Source organism: Protopterus annectens, chromosome 16.part0 (assembly GCF_019279795.1).
Source record: "Protopterus annectens isolate FY-2018-M chromosome 16.part0, PAN1.0, whole genome shotgun sequence".
NCBI lineage: Eukaryota > Metazoa > Chordata > Ceratodontiformes > Protopteridae > Protopterus > Protopterus annectens.
In genome coordinates, this window is record NC_056750.1 from 201,545,556 (window position 1) to 201,567,249 (window position 21,694).

The following is a 21,694-nucleotide window of genomic DNA, read 5'->3' on the forward strand; positions in this document are numbered from 1 at the left end:
ATTTTTTTTTTTTTTTTTTTACAATGAATGAGAAGTGTACTCCTTGTTTTACTTTGCTTGTCAATAGTAAATGTAGACTTGACTTTGAAGGGTTTGTTTTAGGTGGGTTATGGTATTTTGGTACTGTGCGTATTTCTGTGCGTTCATGTGTAAACTTCTACTTATGTTGTTAGGGAGTAACATAAACATATAAACATGACAGGTTTGGGGAAATGTTAGTACTTTGTTCATGTTCCTGGGATGTAGATAAAGTTGTCATGTGCCAAATATGTACATAAACATCTGATAACATGCCATAATCATGAATAAACAAAAAATAGCTATGGAGCCAATTATGTACATAGCCGTCTGATAACATGCCATAATCAAATAAACAAAAAATAGTCATGGAGCCAAATATGTACATAACCATCTGATAACATGCCATAAGCATAAATAAATAAAAAATAGTTATAGAGCCAAATATCTGCATGAATGTCTGATAACATGCCATAATCATGAATAAACAAAAAATAGTTATTTAATGTACTATACTTAGTTAAAACAGTCACTCACATATAAACGTACTTACCTTTGTAGGGCATCTATGAATCTGCAAATAACATTAAGAGTAGAGTAATTGCCCACAGCATGCATGAGTGACTGTCCTCATTTTGTGACTTGTTTGGGACTTTGGTGCAAAAGTGGCACAATTCACTAAATATTTTTTTCTTATTGTTGCTATGCAGTCCCTGTTCTTAGGCTCAAGAAGTGTCTATGTTGCCATGACAATTCTCTGTACGTGATGTGGAATGTTCAGCTGTAAACTTCTGCCCTTAGAGCCTACTGTTCTGTTTGTAAAACTATAATTCCCCGTATTCAGTTGGCGGTGGCAAGATCAGCATGCACCATGTTTTTATTACTGACTCAGGCACTCCTGGCTTTTTCTGCTTTGTTGATATAGAAATTCTAGCTCTAACTACAAATCAGGTGACCGCTGTTCAAGTAGTGCACACTGCATATGAGGAAATGCTGGGAGGGAATGGACTGATGGCTAGATTTCCTGTCTCTGGGAAGGGAGGTAAGGAATGGAGACTGTACACCACAGAAGTAACATCTGGTGGAAACTAAATAGGCTTGACCAAGGAAAATATGTCAACTAAGCTAGTGCAAATATAGCACACTGTAATAGCAATGAGGGTAGAGGCTTGCCAGTGCGGTTATTAGCATACAAGAACAGGGTGGAGTGTAGGAGAAAATGGAGCATGTTCTCATAGATTCATAGGTGTACACTAGGCTAACAACCACATGGGCTTTTTTAAGCCTAACTATGCATCCCAAATGTATCTTATAAGTGTTAGCAATCTTAAGATTCTGAGGGGTGTATGTAGGCTCAAGCTTGGGTGGGCGACCATTTACAAGCTACCTCTGTCCATTAAGGACATAGGTGCCAGACCAGGGGATAATTTCTGATTGCCCATCCATTGGGTTAGGGGAGAACACCGGTTCACGTGGATGGGAAGCCTGTTCCAGAGCAGGAGAAGTCTCTGGGATACATAGCTGTTTCTCAAACATGTCCTACTTATGTCACAAGCAAGGTTTAATTCCCTTGATTAGGTAATTCTGATGCTATTTGTTTTGCAGACATGCAGACGCTTCATTAGAGTAGGATCCAAAGATGTCTTGTATGCCAAGCATAGATCGCCGCCTCAGCAGTTTGTAGGAGACTGAATATGTGGAAAGGGCTTTGAGGCAATCTGTTAGGCACATGCTGTTTATGCCCTGAATCATTTTCATGATGAATCTATGTGGACATTCCAGTTGTTGCATATGCCTGGTCAGGTACATACCAAAAAGTGTTGCACTCAGTGATTGGTCTGATGAGGGTGTAATACAGTGGAATGACAACTTCCTTGGACCTAGATACCATACCTTTTCTAATAAGTTGCACAACATAGAATGACTTCCTTACTAATGTAGACACATGATTGTTAAAGACCAACTTACTGTTTGCATGCATCCCCAAACCCTGACTACTAAGCCTACTCTCTTGGAATGTGTTATCAATGAGGTAGTTTCCAGGGGCACCGGACTTTCTGAAGTATGCTATTATGCATTTCTTGGCATTGACTTTTAGACCATGGCTCTGGTATCAGTTATTTTTCTTGGCTCTGGTATCAGTTATTTTTCTGAGTCAGTCCTTCTTGGAGGATATTAATGTCTTAGGGGTATTCTATTACTTCACCTAATTTGCAATTGGCTGCAAATTTGGTCATTCAGAAACCCTTGACATTGGACTAGACTTCAGAGAAGTAGATACCATAAAGGAGTGGACCCAGCACAGATCCCTGAAGGACTCCGGTAGTGACCAGCCTTTTTGTGGAGGTGGATTCCCCTATCCTAACTTCTTGGGTTCACTCATCTACAGAGGGTGACATAGAGGTTTATGCCTAATTCAGTGAGTTTGTCTACGAAGCCCAAGTGGGGTATTGTAACAAATGCTTTGGCCAGGTCAAAGTAGGCAATATACACCATTTTACCTTCATCCATTGTTTGTTAACCTTCTTGAAGAGGTCCACCAGGCTAGTGGGCATGAGCTGTCTTCATGAAATTAAACTGGGCTGATTACAGTGTCTGAAGATTTCTTATGTCATTGTTAATCATTTCCATGATAATTCTTTCCATGATTTTGCCTATGAGACTAGTCAGACTTATGGGTTTGTAGTTACCAAGGCTCATAGATGGCCCACCCTTATGTATAGGGATGATCACTGTAGTTCTCCATTTGCATGGCATGAAGCCTGTCTGGAGGCAATGGTTAAGTAGTGCATCTAGTGACTCTGATAGGTCAAGTTTCATGCCATCTAGGAGGCACCTTGGGATATTACTGGGACCCATCATTGCTGAATTATTGGCCTTGGAGAACATGTCACGGACCTGATGCCTAGTTACAGTTGGGGGAAATATGTCTGATGGTATTTCCTGAGGGATGGCTGGGGGAGAGAGGAGTAAAATGGGAACTGACTTTGTCGGGCAGTATATTTGCTGTACCTTCTGGCTCAGTGTATATGGCTCCATTTACAATTAGTTCTGCACTTTGTTATGTACTGCGTTTGAGGCTGCGTACATAACTAAAGAAACTCTTATAATTGTCCTTGGTCTGGAAGGCTACTTTTACATCAAATTTGGCTTTGGTAGACTTGATTTGACCTCTGAATTGCTTGTTTAGATGGATGAGAGTTTTTAATCATGCTGGGAGTTGCACTTCCTAATTTTTACCATGACTTTCTTCCTTTCGTTATACAACTTACTGATGTTAGGATTCCACCAGGGTGACCTGATTTTTTTTTTAGAGTTTGTTCTGTGCTTATTCCTGGAAGGCGTATCTGTCTTTATGCATCCATTAACATGATTGTACAGGGTCTTTGCCAACAATTCTGCATAGGCAGCAGTGTTCTTAGGGTATGGGGACCTTCAACTTTTGCCAGGTTATGACTTAATAGTAGGAAGTTTGCCTTAGAATAGCTCCTAAATGTTCCAGGGTTAGCAGGGATTCCAGCTTTTATTTTTATTTCAAAGGAGACAGGTTTATGGTCTTATTTTACCAGAGAGGAATTTACACGGGGGGAGGTCCAGTGTTTTCCCATGTCAGTGAGGACTAGATCCACTATGTTTTTGCCGCTAGTGGGTTTATGGACTATTTGGCCCAGAGTGTTTATACTGGTAAAGTCCAGTCCACCACTCTGGGCCTGCAAGTCTGGGGTCATGTATGATTCCCAGTTTATAGTGGTGTAGTTGCAGTGACCCATGAATATGGTATTAGGTTGACTGGTGAGGGTCTCCAGTAAGTTTAAATATGTATTAAGGGTTTCTTGGGTCATTGAGGGGGACCTGCATTTTGCAAGAATATGATGTGGGACTTTGCCTATGATTATTTGGATGTGGAAATGCTCGTGTGTGACATCTTGTTTGCCCAGCTTTGAGGTATACTTGTTTTGATGTAAATCTTGTTCTGAAGGCAGTAACTGCAATAGAACAACACCCCTTGCCTCAAGTAGTAGTTACTTTGAAAACTGAGTTTAATTATCAGGGTTGTGAAAAAGGCAGTGCCCCGTTGCATGAAGTGTGGGAGGCTTATGTCCATGTAAACCTTGTTTTTGTTTGTCACAGAATTCTGAGTTTGCTGTTTGTGTGGGTGTAGAAGACCTAGTCAAATTCAGTTGTTTGGCAATAAAATCAGTGACTTATATGGTATAGAAAGCAATGATTCTTCTATCAAAATACTAATAGTCATGATATTTTCTTACATTAGTGATAGAAAAATAATGTTGCATCAAAGGTTGTCTTCTACAACTGGAATGGTCTGCACCTGCCCCAGGGATGGTTTGTACCTGTCCCCTCTAGGCTTTTGAATATTGGCTATAATAAGGTCCACCCCCCCACACTGTGCTTATTTTAGGCAATATCAAACTGACAAACCTTCTGACATAGCAAAACCAACCCTAGAAAACCTAAAGGTATTACTGCTCAATGCCTGGAGTCTAAACAAGAAACTCCAGTCCCTCCAACTTCTCTTCATCCTGGAGAATGCAGACTTTTGTACTGTTACTAAGTTATTGTTTAAAGCTGTGGAGAGCATCCCGGCAGTGTAGAGCTACAATGCCTTCCACAGATTTAGACCAACTGTGAACAGTACCACTATACAAAACAGCTCTTGCTAGTCCCACCTGCCACCACTCAGCAATAAGTCTGAGCACTGAAAGGTTAGCCTGGCCGTCCTATCAGAAAGGAGAAGCCTAATGATGGCATGATGTGGGAATGTATGCCAGTTACTATGGAGATAAATGAGCCAGTAAGGCAGCAGAGGAAGGAATCCGTATGGTCCAGAAGATGGAAGAAAAATACCTTTCTTATAATCTACTGCCTGTACAATTATGTGAGTGCTAAAATATCTTCCTACATTAGTCAGTGTTTAAGACATATTCCTTAATGTGTAAGCCCATAATATAGTTTTAACCATGTTTTACAAATGCAAGGTGGCCTGTCAGTTTGCTTTTTATCTCTTTCACCTTTGACTAGTCCCCCTTCCAACTAGATATGATATTTACTTTCATCATTAGATGTTTAATCTTTTTGTACTACTTGCTTTTATATTAATGTACATTCCCAGTGAAAGCCAGTCTGATGGAGTAGAGGGATAAAGCCCTGACTATGGCCCAGTTGGCCCGGGCTTGATCAGCAACTCCGGTGACTAACAGAACGGCAGGGAGGGGTACCCATCCCAGGTGGGAGTGCATTTGTCACTGGTGCTCCCTTAGGGGAGGCATGGCTCAAAGAGGGGACCTGCCTTCAAATATAAGTGATGAGAGTAGGAACGAGGTAGGAAAATGGGTAGGGCAAATAAAGAACCCCCTGAGACTGAAGCCAAGATGGTCAACCTCCAAGTCATCCTTAATAACAGCGACCACCCCTAGTGATTCTGGAACAAGTCCGGGCAGGTGTATGAGACAAGCTGGTAGAACTGGCATGAACAAGGAGCACTGGGGGCTGAGCCAGTGCTGTGATATCCTTAAGAGGGACCAAATAGTTCACCAAAAAAAAATACACCCCAAGTGCCGTCACAGGCAATAGTGTGCTTAGCCATCTACATCTGAATTATTACACTTTCCACATATGAACGCTGTCTCTCTTTTTTTTTTAAGTATAAGAGTATATTAAAACTCACTATGTTACTCAGCAACTAAATTACCCCAATGCCTTTCAGAGTACTACTTTTTTTAATAGAATCTCTTACTGGAATTTACTGTTATAGATATGAAGACCCAAGGCATTCAGCATCTGAAATCTCCATGTCACCCAAAATCTGACATGTTGTAGAACTGTCTAGTATGTTAAATACTTCATGACTTTCAAAGTGTTATCATTAATCCTCTTAGTTTAATGGATTATAATGCCACAAACAAAACTATTCTATAAGTGATGTTGTTAAATGTTGCATCTTACTGTCTTTCCTGCAGAAGGAGCCTCTGGGCCTCTTCTAACTGCTGCCTGAGATGCCGAATCAAGTAGCGATCTTCAACTGGTTCTTGTCTGCCAAAACTCTGTGCCATAGCTGCCTGCAAAGGTGAGCTTTGTTTTGTCTGATCTGCAAAAGTTTGTTGCTCTTTGTTTGCATCCTGTCTAGGGAACTTCTCTACAAATGTATTTTTCCTTTCTTCTGTTTCAGTTTCTTGCTGTTGACTGTCTAGTCGTTCTCGACAGGCTGTCTGCATTGCCATCTCCCCATGAAGATTTTGCTTGATGGTACTTCCTGAGTTCAGAACCTGGAACCAGAAAAGTGCCTGGCTTATTTATGATTTATCTTGTCTTTAAGTGGACAACACAGACCCTTCCTTATATCATAAACAGGTAAAATCCATATTAACATTGTAAAACAGCATATAGCACATAGTAATATCAGCACAGCATGTTTACAAATGACAATCACATAATATTTGCAAATAGGAGTCTTGATCAATTCATACAGACATTTGATAACTGTTATAACCTTGAGAATATGACATAATTTATACAGCATGCACAGATTATATACACGTGATACAACATGAACCCAGCATTTTCTCAACTCATCAAAGTGCCCCTGTTGAAGTGTATGCGTATACAACATAGTCACAAAATGAGTACTTGTAACCATTGGCTTGGAAGCACCCATATTTATTTTCTTTATGAAGGTGCTTCAGTTTTATTTTAAACCCTTTCAGACATTTCTTATTGTGTTTTCCAAAATTTCTTTATTTTATTTAAATTTGTTTATCAGTGTAGAACACTGATCAAACAATGACCAATTCAGGCTCAAGCCGAGTTATATCATAAGGTAACAAAACAATGTACTGTATACAAATAACAATGGTTTACATTTATGAGTAAGCATAGACAATCTGACAAGCAATGTCTACACAGATGACCTAACAAACAAAATATGTGTACAGTTACATAATTGGAATAGAAAATGGGAAAAAAAGAGTTAAAGCAGGAGAAGTAGAAGCTGGGGAGTTATGGGTAGCAGTTGTTAGGTTAGAGAAGGTAATAAGAGACTCATAAGGTGAAAGAGGGGATTACATTATGTGTAGTGGGTTTAGAGAAGTAATGCTGTGGTAAGCTAAATAACAGTTTAGTATAAGTGAGTCAATCAGATGGATCAGATATGTGGGAGGTAAAGGTTCTATGCAAGTGGAAATGTCAGTTTAGGCAACATATCATTGAGATGGACAGTTGCTTTAAAACTGTTTTAGCAGGTACTGTTTGAACTGTGTCCTGAACAAGGAGTACTTTGTATGCTCAATTAAATCAGGAGGAAGTGATTGTCATAGTTCTGGGGCCAGTACAGAGAAGTAATGCTTAGTAGGTGCACTTTGACAGAAGAGATTTGTAGGGAGGGACCCGCTCTGGCTTGGCTTCTTAGGTTATAGGTCTGAATGATAGTAAAAAGTCTGGAAGAGAAAGGGAGGGATAGCATGTTAAGTTTTAGTATTTTGAAGATAAGGAACCATGATGAAGATAATTTGATTTAACCTGTAATGGAAGACGGACTTTGAAAGAGTGTTCATTCTATGGTGAGTTATCTATGAAGTGATGTGTATTAATGGACAGGGTCTGAAGGGTGGTAATGTTTTTGACAAAGGCCAATGCAAACAAGAGGATACCATACTCAAGCTGGACCAGGAGAATGCCTTTTCCTAATAGCAATCCATGCTGGATTGAGAGGAACTGAGGTATTTTGTTGGCCCAGAAGAATAAACTGTTGATCTTGGCTCTCACTTTTTCTGTCTACTCATGGAAGTTTAGCGATTGGTCTTGCTTATTCCCCAGATATCTAAAGAAGGCACTAGTTTCAATGTAGTTGTTATCACAGTCAATGATATTAAACTGGGATTTGGATAATCTTTTATGGGTGCCAAGTAACATGGACTTTTTTGTGGCATTGCGCAATAGTTTATTGGAGATTAGCTAATGCTGTATCTAAAGAAAGTCCTTATGAAGTTGAGTTTCAATTGTCTGATGTGAGGGATCAGACCTATAGATGACCATATCATTTGCACTATGAAGTAGCGGTACATGGGGCAGGTCCAATGGAAGCTTGTTGATTAAGATTTTGACTAGAAGAGGTGATAGAATGAAGCCTTGTGGAACTCCATTGTGAGTGAGAGAACTGTTGGAAAGACTAGGTCCTATCTTTACCTGGAATGAAAGATTGGACAGAATGTCTTTGAACCATGCAATGGCATCATGGCTGACCCCAATGTCTTTCAGATGGAGAAGTAGAAGTGGGTGGTTGATCATGTAAAAGGTACAGGTTAAGTCAATAATCAGAGCTCTAGTAAACTTTTCTTTACCATATAAGTTAAGATCCTATCAGTCAGGCTCCACAGAGCAGTCAATGTCCTTACCAAAACAGAATCCATGTCATCTGATGGAGATCAGGTGGCATTTTTATAGGTAAGTGGCAAGTGGGTTACATATGATTTTTTTTTCAAGAATTTTAACAATAGTGGGTACAATGGAGATGGGGTGGAAATGACTGAAAGAAGAGGGATTGGTTTATTTTGGTATTGGTCTGACAAACGATTATTTCCAAATGCTGGCATACAATTAGTAGTGAGGCAAAGGTTAGAAATATGCTTAAGAGTAGTGCTGATTAAATTTCTACAGTACAAGAACCAAGTGGAGATACTGTAGAACCAGATGCTGAATCCATGCAAATCTGTTCAAGTATGGTTAAAATTTGCTAATAGGTAATTTTTGTGAAGCAAAAAGGTGGATTGAAATTTGGAGGGGGGGGGGGTAGGCTCTTTTTGTTGTGTGGTTGTAGGTGAAAATGTAGGAAGGCTTGAGAATTTTCTGAGGAAACCATAAGGTGTAAATTAACCAGATGGGTACAGTATGTACCCATGACTGGATAATTCAATTCAGGAGAATCTTCCTGTTAGTTTGTTGACTTCTTCCCAGAATGTTTAGGAAAGTGGAGAAGGTAGGTCTGTTTAGATTGTAGGTGTTTGGTTTGTATCCACCAGTGGCCTGTTTGGTCAAATTTCTGAGAGGTTTGCAATGGTCTAGGTTCTTGGGAATGAGGTCATGTTTCCACATTTCCCAGGCTTCATCACATAATTTCATTAGGGATTTAAGCTCTTCAGTGAGCAGTCTGTCTTGGGGTCTTTTGGTAGCCTTGAAATCACTGGGAAGTGGATGCCCAAAAGTGAAAGTAGTAAGTATGTTAGTTTATTGATGGGAAGGTTGGCAGCAAAAAGAGTATGGGGACCAGTCAAAGGTAGTAAGCTTTGAGTATGGAATGGGGATTTCATGAAGGGGCCTAATTGTGAAAGATATTTGACTTGTAGATTTTATAAGGAGAATGTGATAGGGTAATAATCACTGAAATTGGGTTGGTTAATGGAGACAGAGGAGATAGTGCCTGGATGGGTTGTAATAATGAGGTCAAGAAGTGAAGAAGGTAGGGTTGTATATTTTACTTGGTAATTGATTCATGGCAGTGAGACCAATTCTGGAAAATGTACTCTTTCTTATTGTGAATCCAGAGGGAAGTCTACTAAGTATGGATGCGTCTCTGTTGTTACATTTGGGGTAATAATCAGTTTGCTACTTAATAGGGGAATACTGAAGTTTAATCATTTTGAAAAGTAGGGCATGTGAAGAAAATGAAAACACTATCATCTGTGTTAACATGTCTAGCAGGATATCTGTGTATATTTTCAGATTAACTTGCATTGTATGCCAGCATGTCTAATTGTGAAATGTAAATAATTTTTAAATGCTATTTCCCTGCATATACAGGATGTTTAGAAAATCTGTCAGTGTTTTGATAGATTTCTAACTGAGCGTGTTTGAGAGGGACATTCTGAAGTACAAACTGTGGAGAATCAGCTGAACAGAGAGTGATGTCATTAAAATGTTCCTGGTTGCTAAGTGAATAAACAGCTGAGTGACAGAAAAAGAACTTTTTCAAACAGTTGACTGTTACAAATTAGTTGAGACTGCAGTTTGTCAAGTGCTGTGCAGTCAGTGGACCCCAAGAAAAGAGAACTCACCAAAAACTGTAGGCTTGCCTTGGCCTTGCTATTATGTGTTAGATTAAATCAGGGACAGTATTCTTTAGTTAGATTAGGAAAGCTTAGTTATTAGTTTTTCTAGAATAATGGGCTCCTATCCTGCAGTTTAATTTTACATTTCTGGTGATTGATTTCTGGTATATATTGAAAGCTATTGATTTGCATTCTTGTAATCATTTTTACTTATTATTGCATGTTTTTCATTACTTTACATTATGGCTGTAAATCAATGTTTTTCTTTAGAGATTAGAGAGTGTTTCTACCTGTTTGATACTCCTCAGGTCCCCTCGAAGGCCTGGTGACTTATGGTCATAGGTGTCATTTATTGTGATATTTAATTTTCATAATTAGACAGCCCTTTAGAAGGGCATGAAGATACTCTGCTAACATAAGTTATTTCATACTTAACATCCCAATGAGTGCTTGACATTCATGCCTCCCTGAACTTCAAGAATGTGTGGAGACTGTATTTTAGAAAAAAATCCAAGTATCCAATTGCAAAGAAAAGGTTGTTGATCCCTAGACAGGAAGGAGTGGAGCTTCCATCACATTCCAAGTTATGCTTTGGCTTTTAACTTAGCTCAATTATTGAGGCTGTGACAGAAAAATAGAACAATTTCATCCACTCTAGGAAAGATTGGGAAAATAATGTATTAGGTGGATTAAACAATTAGAGTTGTGGCAAAGTTCATGATAGAATTAGGGAATCTGAAATGGAGAGAGGTGCTGGGATAGAGAAATATGGCTAAAGTGTGGCATCACAGAATGGAGTTAGCGTGTGTTGAATGAGGGGATATTGGAAAATATCAGTTACGTTTAAAATTGTTTCATTCTTTAGAGCTTGACTACGGGATACCTCAATCCCAATGGTTTATGTATAACACCTTAATGGAGTATTATGGGAGTAGATCTGAATCTCAAAGGGGCAGTAAGAATAGAGTAGCACCTTGGGTTAGATGGAAGAATATTGAATGCCACTGAGGACGATGGATTTATTTTAACATACACCAGAGGAAAACAAAGTGTGTAACAGCCAGGTTGCAGAAGAGGGATTTACTTTGACAAAGACTCAGTGGAAAAAGGTTTGGGAATCGATGGAAACATTGTTCAAATTTATGGGATCAACAATCAAGGATTCTGCATCTTTGGTATGTTACTCCTCAGAAATCATTTCAGAAAGGGAGAGTGTAGCGTTGGAGATGTGGGCAAGAACAGGCAGGTATTAAGGATATGTTTTGGAGTTACATCAATGTCCAAAGAAGATGGAAACAATCTAATTAAAACAGATATGGGACAGATACATTGGCCTTAAGAATTTTTAGTATTTGTCCTTCAGATTTCTGAACACTGTTGGAGTAAGTCAGATATTTAGATATTGATGGTGTTGTCAATTGCACCTAGCTAAAGAATAGAAAAGTAGGTTAGACTTACTTCTGTCCAAAATAGAGGTCAGTATTTACACCATTTTGAAGAAAATATTAAGGTACATTAAATCAAATCCTCTGACAAAAATGTCCACCAGTCAGAAGAAAGTATTTCATAGTTTTTAATGGAGGTATAATGGACTGTTAGACCTGTCTTAGAAATAAGCATGTTGACCCACTCTTTCTCACCACCTTTTCTTTTATTAAACAAATATGTCTTTCATTATGTTTAAGGGGATTTATCCTAAAAATGCCCCTCATAAGTGTAGTAGGGTAGGATGGAATTAGGGCTAGCACAGTTTGTATTTTCTTTGTTTTTTTTTTCTAAAGGAAAATGATATTTAAAAGTCAATGTATGTCATAACTGTGTATTATTGGTGAACAAGTCATATATATATATATATATATATATATATATATATATATATATATATATATATATATATACACACACACACACACACACACACACACACACATGGTTCCAGTGTCAAGTTACTGGACATGAGCTGTTTCTGTGAATGTTATAAAAGATTTATATTGGACAACATTGATATATCAACAAAAAAGATAATTTTCTTTTTTTAATAACATTCTTTATACTTATTAACTACTTACAAAAGACAGCATTAATAATTTTTTAAAGAAAACAACTTTTGGACTATTCAAACACACACTTTTTAAACATTACTAGCATGTTTTACCAGTACTCTCTAAAACAAAGTATCCCTACAAATGGTCAATGTGAAATTTCTCCAGCATGAAAAAAATGCAAGAGTCAGAACGACTACTGCAGTTTTACATAGGGAAGTCATTCCTGGTGCGATTTCTAAGTATGCACCAGGAATGATTCACTTCTTTAGAAAGATTTCTCCCTTCTTTTAGTTGCTGTGACTGTGGAGTTGGTAGATATCAGTTTGGGGGGCGAGGGGGGTTTAGGGGAGCTTGTCCCCCTGCAAAAAAAATGAACACTGATTTTTTTGCCCTTATGTTTTCCAAGCATTATTTTCTGGCATTTTGGAAGACTGGGTTATGTCTTTCGATATTTCATATTAGAATCATAAAATAATGACATAATTATTTAAATCTGGGATTAGGCAAACATTGATTTGTGAAACAATAACATAAAATCTTTAAACAACTGTAAACATGAGCATACAATATACTATTTATAACACAGTCCTTCTGTGCAGTAACTATAGAATTAAATGCAGTCTCCAATCTCAATAATGTATTTCTTTTATTCCATGATGTTTGTGTATTTGTATGGCTACTGTACTCATTTAATATAATATAAGTACCATTAAATACAAATAAACAGCTGTAATTGCAAAATATTAGACATAAATTATTTGACTATAAATACAAAATGTAATTAATAAATATATATTTGACTGTAACTTGTATAATACTGAGCAGGTACACATCTCTATGTGTATCATTTACTTTGGTAATATGACAATATAAAAAAAATCAAAGCTTTTAAAACAGTGTTTTGCATTTCCATGGTCTAAACAAATATGCTTTGAGAAAGTTATTATTATTAATATTTCTCCTAGCTTTTTTCCCCTTTCTGCTTTGGTGACCATTGAGCACTCTCAGGAGGCAATAACTGAGCTTCAGAGAGCAGAGCTGTCAGTTATATGAAAAGAGGGAATTTTGTGACTTTTAGGTCCCCAGTCTCACTATGCTTGCCCATAACCACTACAGGATTCAGCATGATTGCAACTGATATTACCAAGGGTGTGTTGCTTCCTTCTATGGGTAACGTAATACCCTTAAGACTACCTTGCCCACTTTAAGTTAGCACTGTCATTGAGTTTCCATTGGGAATTCTACAAAAGGAGCAAGTGCCAGGACATAATCCTTGCCCCTCATCCCAAGGAAAGGCAAGCTGGGATAGCCATGTCACTCCTTCCTTCCTCCCAAGCTAGCTCCAGCTGGTGCCTGAAACAAGAGTAAATGTCACGTCAGCGCTTTATTCCTATATGCCTGTGGAGCTGGCTGGTAATGCATTACATAACAGAAAGAAAACATCATAAAGAAAGCAATAAATGCACACTAAACTTGTGTTCAAAACTGAAAACAATTGAGATACACCACTGACTATCTTACAAGATTAAATAAGGAAGACAACAGCAACATTATATGATGAATTAATGATAAATAAACACCCACAAGTTAAGAGAATAAGGCAGAGGGTTCTACTGTTCATTTCTTTTCCATAACCCCTATAACCTGCTACTGGACAAGGACTCATGATGTCTCTAATGTGATAGAATATAAATCTAGACTTAATTTTATACCTGCTTTTGTGAAGGCTGCTGTACACTGGGCACAAGATGACAATCTTTCTCCACTTCTGCCTCTCTGACAGCTTCAACATTTTCTGGACTATCCAATGGCTTTTTGTTTGGACTGGTCTTACGTTCCAGCTGCTCTTCCTTTTCCATCTTCAATTCAACCAGCTCTTTAGTTAGCAGCTCTAGTCGCTGTTTCAGCTGCCGAGCCTCCTTCCGTGCCTTAGTCTTTTCCATGTTTACCTTTCTCCACTTTTCCCTCCACTTTGTGGTACAGTCTGCCCACCAGTGCACAGTCTTCTCCAAGTTCGTGGAAATCATCTTGGCCTCAGCGAGCTGCCGTGCACATTCCTCATGCCCTGACCCCCCCAGCTTATACTGCTGGTGGCCAACTGAGGAAAGACTGACCTTATGATGGAACGTAGGTGCCTGAAGAGGGAAGTCATCCTCAGTGTCTGAGGGAAAGCCACTGTAATCACTGCGTGTATCGAGACTCATACTGCATGGACAAAAAAAGATGGACGAACATTATTACTATCAATATTACTATTGGTAGTATTATCATAAAAAGTATAAACTCTTTAGTAATTACACTGAAAGATATTAAAATAGGTGCTATCATGATGGGCATAATTTTCTCAGAAATCACAAAGAGCAAGGCAATTAATTGGTAATTTATTAACAAAATTTGTTTGAAACCAGTAAATGATAAATACAAGAAATGCTCACACTGCACTGAATATCTGGCTAACAGTAACTTATTCACTCACTTGTTAACTGTTGAGTAAACTGATCCTTGTAGACTGTTATCAGCAATGATCCAGACTACAAATCAAACCAAATTGAAAAAGTGTCACAGTAACTGATAGAAAATGTTAAAGTCAGAAAGGACAACAATGAAAAAACAAAGTCAGAAAAACAACTGGTTGACTTGTGGTACTACTATTGCTATTGACTATTGCTAGTGGGAACCATGCACACTTATTTAGTTATTTAATTATTGCATCACCACTGACTTCTGACTTGGTTTCCTTAACATGCTGCTTAAAATTTGTGCATTCATTCTTCTCATATAGTACCTGCATAAGAGAGTAAAATGCCAGACATTGGAAAGTCCAGGCTGTTGCAGTATTTGTCCTATGTGGCTTTTTTGCAACATGCCCTACCTTGCTCTACTATAGCTATGTACTCAACTGGATAACCAGTATGGACATGTGCTTCTGTGCATTCCAGGGCAAGCCCCGAATGTTTAGCTTCTCCCTTCTAAATGGATATAGTAAGTGTGGTTTAGTTCTTTTATCTGCACCTGAATGTGATCCTGGAATGAAATGTTCCATTGTTTTTCCCCTCAGCAGGCCATTATCTGTTTACTTCGCCCTCTACCTGCCTCCCCAGGCAGAGTCATTGGCATCCATCTATTCTAATATATACTGAGTCATTCTTTGAAAATGACTGGGAAGAATATTATGTTATGCTGGACTGCGTTTCAGGAAATGGGGGAGGCTGAAGACAGTCATCTTGGGAGCATAACAAAATGACAAATCGAAATTAGATGAGTCACAAGTATTACTCAAATGGTCAGAAAGCCACTACAGAAAATGTGTGAACTGTTTCTGGTTGTACATACCTTCTATTTAGTTTACTATGAGAGAAAAGTGAAATTTATTGTTAGAAAAGATTAACAACATAGGTATTAAAATTCCTGTTGCAAATCACAAAGGAAAATCATCTGAGGCTCTTTCCTTTCAGACTACAAACAAATGTTTGACTATGTTTGTCACTGCTATTTATGCCTGTGTCTAGTCTGAATTTTGTGAGTGCATAAGACAACGTATTTTATAAAACAAAATATATGTTTAATACATATCAATAAGAGCTATAATAAATAAATAAAAATACTGCAGATAAAATAATTAGGTGGTCTTAACTGTAAGGTTTTAAATTTTGATGATGGCCTGGCACACATCCCACACTACTAATATATATATATATATATTGCAGACTCAGGGATAATAGAGTACATGATTTTCCAACATAACCATGATTTTGCTGTCCGCAGTACTGTGCAACCTCTGTCATAAAATATAAGAGGAGTGGGGGGGTGAATCTAGCCCCCAATTTGAGGACTGCAGGCGAGCTTTCATTGCTGCAAAGGTACTACACCGATGGTTTATATTTAGTCTGTTTTACAGTATGCTCATCAGTTGTAATGCAAATACTTCTCATAGGTCAATAGGTCAGTGGTATTTATTTTTATTATTTTTATTTTATATTTGTTTACTAGGAAAGCCCAATTGGGACAGAGCCTATTTTCAACAGAGGCCCGGGGAAAACCACTTTAGACGCATGTCTTTGAAATGCAGGAGAAAACCAGAAAAACACCCAGAGGAAGGACAAGCAGACTCTGCATAGAAGGTACCCCACCCGCGAATCAAACCAGAGAACCTCTTGCTGTGAGGCAGCAACACTAACTACTGCTCCACTGAGCTACCCTTGCGGGGATTAGAACCTTTCTGCAGTATGACTGTTTATTCTCATTCTTTTTGGTATATCAAAAAATGTGGTAGCATGCAGTTTTACTATTTGTATGTAGAGTTAGTACAGCATTTAAGAACTATTTCCAACAAATATTTGAAAGTATTTCACCAAATTAGAAAAGCTGAATCTTTTGGCTTTAGCACACTTCAGCCTTTTTGCTTTGGTCTTCTACAATTCTGTATTATTTAGTTTAGAATTATATCATGCTTCTTGTATCTCTACCCTGGAATGGAGAAAAGAGAAGTCCAGCTTTGAGAAGGGGAAGGGAGAGAAAAATGAAAGGCTTTCAGAAGGAAAACTGACATTTTTAAAAAAATGAAAATGATTTGCGAAGCTGAACGGAGGAAAAATGGAGCTGAAATCATAAGAAAGTAAACAACTTCATGTTGACAACTCTAAAGAAACAAAAAAATAAAAATCCATGGAGTGTAATCCTCCATCCTTCTTTGCTTATCACCTACAAAATGAAGCAAAACACACTTTATAATTCCATTTAGTGGCTTTTACTACATGATTACCTGCAACATATTATCCTGTTACTAAAATACAAATGTGTACACTCACCATAAATGTAGATGTTCGAGTGTGTTCACTGCTGCAGTCCTGACCATTGGGTTATCCATGCTGTGGTAGCCCTCAGTCGGTCCAAATACCAGAGTCAAGGTTTTGTGCATCAGTTGCTGTCGCTTGCTGGGTGACGTCAGGTCATCCGAGCTATAAAGGAGAGCAGGCAATGCCATTACCTCAGGTTTTCTTGCCTTAACCAACCAAAGAAGTCCAATTTTAATAATTATTAGTAGTCCTGGGGTCAGAGACCCCCATAGAAATATGTGTCTCTCTAAGGAAAGCAGATATCAGGGGGAAGGAGGGAAGGAAAGCATGACTGCAGCAGTGAATACACTCAAACATCTACATTTATGGTAAGTGTACACAACTGTACTATGTTCTTCATGTTTCACTGCTGCAGTCCTAACCATTGGGGAGATTCCCAAAGCTGAGTAGAAGGGTGGAAGGTTGATAGAAACTTAAGTTTGGGTGAGCATGCCCTGCAGAATTGCAGAGACAAACCCAGCCCTAGCTTTTGAGAATACATTCGGATGGTAATGTTTGGTGAAGGTGTGGAATGAAGTACATGTGGCAGCTTCCAGGATGTCCTTGGTGGGTACCCCTCTAAAGAATGCTGTGGAAGTAGAGGTTGCCCTAGTGGAATGGGTTCTTTTGGTCATAGGGAGTGGTTTTCCATGCAAGGAGTAGCAAAATTGGATGCAGTGTGCTATCCATTTGGAAATGGTCTGTTTGGATATTGGTTTCCCCTGTGCCCCTGTTTTAAAGCTGACCAAGAGTTGGTCAGTTTTCCTAAATGTCTTTGTATGATCCAGATAAAATCTGAGTTGCCTGTGCACATCCAAATAATGCAGTATCCTTTCCCCCTTGTTCTGAGGGTTAGGGAAGAAGGTGGGCAGATGGATGGCCTGGTTGAGGGTAACATCTAAAACCACCTTTGGCATTAAGGAGGGATTGGTTCTCAGGGAGACCCTGTCTGCATGGAAGATGACACTCTCCTGGCTGAAGTAACAGCCAGGAGAAAAGCAGTCTTCCAAGAGAGGCACTTTAGCTCTGAGGATGCTGCAGGCTCGAAGGGAGGCAGAGTAAGCTTTTCTAAAACATAGTTCAGGTCCCAGGCTGGGATGGGCTGTCTTCTGGGAGGCCTGATATTAGAGGCTCCTCTAAGGAATTGTTTGATAACAGGGTGGGAGAACAATGGCTGTTCTGTATCAAAGTGTGCTGAGATAGCAGAGGCATGGATCTTTATGGAGGAGAAGGAGAGACCCTTTAAGAAGCTCAGCAAGATAATCTAGAATAAGAGGAATGGGTGGCAGGTGTATGTCTGCCCCCTTGGACTGGCTCCAGGAGCATTATCTTTTCCATTTTCCAGCATAAGAGTTTCTGGTGCTGGGCCTTCTGGCTTCTGTGATGATGTCAATTACTTGCTTGCTTAGCATAGATTCCTTGTTGGTTTTGGTAGAATAAGCCATGCTGAGAGCTTGAGTGTGTGAAGGTCTGGGTGCAGCATTGTTCCCACACCCCTGGGATAGCAGGTGAGGCATCAGAGGTAGCTGCCAGGGGGGCTGGTGGGATAGGCTGCGCAGCAGTAGGTACCAGTGCTGTTTGGACCGATCTGGGGCAATGAGTATTGCTCTTGGTTTTTCCTCCCTTATCTTGATTAGTACTTTTGGAATGAGAGATAGAGGTAGAAATGCATACACAAAGAGGGTATTCCAAGGGAAGGTCAGGGCATCAACCTTCCAGACCAGGTGATGGTACTCCCTGGTGCAGCATTTCTGTACTTGGTGATTTAAAGGAGAGGCAAAGAGGTCCACCTGGGGGGTCCCCCATGTGTGGGTAATGTGCAGAAAAATGTCTCTGTGTATTTCCCATTCATGTGGGTCCGGCAGGTTTCTGCTTAGGTGGTCTGCAGGGTGTTGTTGATGCCCAGTAGGTATTGGGCTATAAGATGTAGTCCCATGGATGAGGCTGCTAGCCACAGTTCATGGCTAGTCTGTTCAGGGGGTAAGATTGACTCCCTCCCTGTTTGTTGATGTACCACATGACTGTTGTGTTGTCTGTTTTTATGAGAAGAACCCCTGCTTTGAGGCAGGGTTTGAAGGATGCCAGAGCATTTTGTACTGCTATCATTTCCTTTTGGTTGATGTGCAAGGGTAGTATTTGTGTGTCCCAGAGACCTTGGGTGCATCTGCCTTCTAGATGAGTGCCCCAGGCAATGTCCGAAGAATCTGTAGTTATGGTCTGGTCTGATGAACGGAGGGTGTGGTCTGGTCTGATGGATGGAGGGTGAATGGAAGCCTCTTGTTAAGAGCATAGGCCTGGGCCCACCAGAGGAACTCAGATCTTATGCAAAGGATCACAGGCAGGGAGGTGTCCAGAGGTTGTGAGTGTTGCCATCATAGGTTCTTTAGGTACCACTGAATATTCCTCATGTGTAGTCTGGCCTGAAATAAGAGGAGGATGCATGAGGCTATGTACCCTAGAGCTTGTAGGAACTTCCTGGCAGAAAGCTGGGTTTGGGAGGCCAGAGTAGTGAAGTATTATGGTAGGAAACTTTGTTTTTCTGGGGACAGAAAGGCCATTTGCTGTTCTGTGTCCAGTAAGGCTCCCAGAAATATTATTTTCCTGGTAGGTGTCTGTTTTGATTTCCTTTCATTGATAGTAAACCCAGAGAGGTGAGTAGGGTTTTTACAAATGAGAGGTGCTGCAGGAGCAGTTCCTTGCAGTCTGCCTGGATGAGACAGTCATCCAGGTAAGGATAAATCTGTACATTGTTTTGCCAGCAAAAGGCAACAGCCGAAGATAGACATTTGGTGAATACCCTGGGAGCAGTAGATAAGCCAAAGGGCAAAGCAGAGAATTGAAAGTGTAGTGATCCTGCTCTGAAGCACAGGAATTTTCTGGATGATTCCCTTATTGGGATGTGCAGGTAAGCATCCTTTAGGTCTAAGGTGACCATCCAAGCTTTGTTTGGCAGCACTGGTAGAAGCTGTTGTAAGGTAAGCATTTTGAATTTTGAGATTACTAGGAAGGTATTGAGAAAGGATAGGTCCAGGATGGGATGGCAAGTCCCCTCTTTCCTGGGAACAAGGAATAGTCTGGAATAGAATCCTTTTGCAACTTGTTCTGGAGGTACAGGTTCTACTGTCCCTAGGGATATTAGGTTTTGCACTTGTTTTAGTGCTTCTGCCCACTGGTTTGGAGGTAGGTCTGGGTACCCTCTTGGAGGTGTCAGTTCTTAGAAAATGAATTTGTACCCTGAGCAATGATTTTTAAGACCCATTGATCTTTTGTTATAGAGTTCCAATTTTCTCTGCATAGAGATAGCCTTCCTCCTAGATTTTGGTGTGGTGGAGGCAGGTAGAGATAGGAAAGGTAGTCATTGAGAGTTTTTTCCATACAGGGTTGTTTTTGAACTCCCTGCTCTAGAGTTTGAGGGGGCCACTGTTTAATTCTTTGCTGGCCCTGCGTTTGAGTCCTGGTGGGTCTGTCCCTATGGGTTTTGCCTTGTGCCTGTCTGTTTGGTGCAGGAAAGGACCAGTGTTTAGAGGGAACATTTCCACTGAACCTAGGAGGCTGTACTTGAAGAAAATCTTTAACAGTCTGTATCGATTTTGCTTTGCTTTGTCTTCCATCTTTTTAAGTACCTCTTCAGTGTTCTGTCCGAAGAAAAGTGGTCTTTGTCAAGAGGCGCATCCATAATTTTAGCTTTGACATGATCAGGGAGAGGTTGTTCCTTCAACCATGCATGTCTTCTGATAACAGGTCCTGTCACTGCTGCCCTGCTCGAAGCTTCTAGGGTGTCAAATCCACAGTGCAAGGAATGCTTTGCCACCTGAGATGAAGAGTGCAGTAATTCTGCTATTTCTTTATTGCTGGCAAAATCTGGTAAAGCAGAAATTTTCTCTTTCAAAAGTTCCAAAGTGTGCTGTTGATATTTTAACATATGGAACTGACAGTTGAGAACCCTTATAGTTAAAGTTGCAGAGGTATATACTTTTTTTTACTCCATCTGTTCAGGGCCCTGGATTCGTTGTCTGAGGAAGTAGGATTATTTGCAGAGGTAGCCTTAATTCCCTTAAGTCCCTGAGTAATCACCTCTGGATCTGGTATAGGATTTCTGTAGAGGAATTTATGTGAGTCAGGTACCCTGTAGTACCTGTCAGGTTTTCTGGGGGGCAGGTGGAAGGGTGTCAGGAGTAAGGCTGGATTCTTGCTAAACATCATCTACCACCTCCAGGATGGGTGGGATGGCCAGAGGCCTGTGCTGGGGTAGGTCCAGAAACTTTTTTAGTCTTTTCTAGGTTTGAGGGGAAATCTGTTGATTCCCATTGAAAGTGTTCCCTGAGGATGTGGAGGGTTTCCCCAAAGGAAAAGTCCTCCGGAGGTGAAGCAGAAGGAAGTCTTCATAGGCAGTAAGAGGATTTTCCTCTTCAAAAACAGAGGAGTCAGATCCCTTTCAGTCTAAATCCGATTGGATGTCTGGAGAAGGTTCCCTTCTCCTTTTGGCTGGAGTGGCCTGATTACCCCAGATGAAAGTGATGAGATCCTCCGCCATTTTAAACATTCTAGTTTGAGAAGGGGGAGGAGTAGTGGAATGGAGACTTTTTGCTGTTTTCTTAGGAGTAGCTATAGGTCTGGCCTGAATGGTATCCCTTGGTGCTGTCAGTGTGTTAGTCGGAAGAGAGGGCGAGGGCCTTGCAGTGAATTCTGAAGTGTGAGCGGTATCCTTGGAAGCCGGTGCCTGCTTAGCGGCTCTGGA

General features: G+C 39.9%; 1 protein-coding gene across 1 annotated transcript in view; it reads right to left on the reverse strand.

Annotated features, from left to right (window-relative positions):
- The window catches only part of LOC122791026 (coiled-coil domain-containing protein 102A-like), a 295,863-nt gene that overhangs the window by 174,389 nt on the left and 99,780 nt on the right, over nucleotides 1-21,694 (reverse strand). The window contains exons 2-3 of the mRNA XM_044058790.1: nucleotides 13,834-14,326; nucleotides 5,983-6,302 (exon numbers count right to left, since the gene is read on the reverse strand). Coding sequence (XP_043914725.1) covers nucleotides 5,983-6,302; nucleotides 13,834-14,325 — 812 coding nt within the window. The 5' untranslated portion in view covers nucleotide 14,326. The remainder of the gene's footprint in view (nucleotides 1-5,982; nucleotides 6,303-13,833; nucleotides 14,327-21,694) is intronic.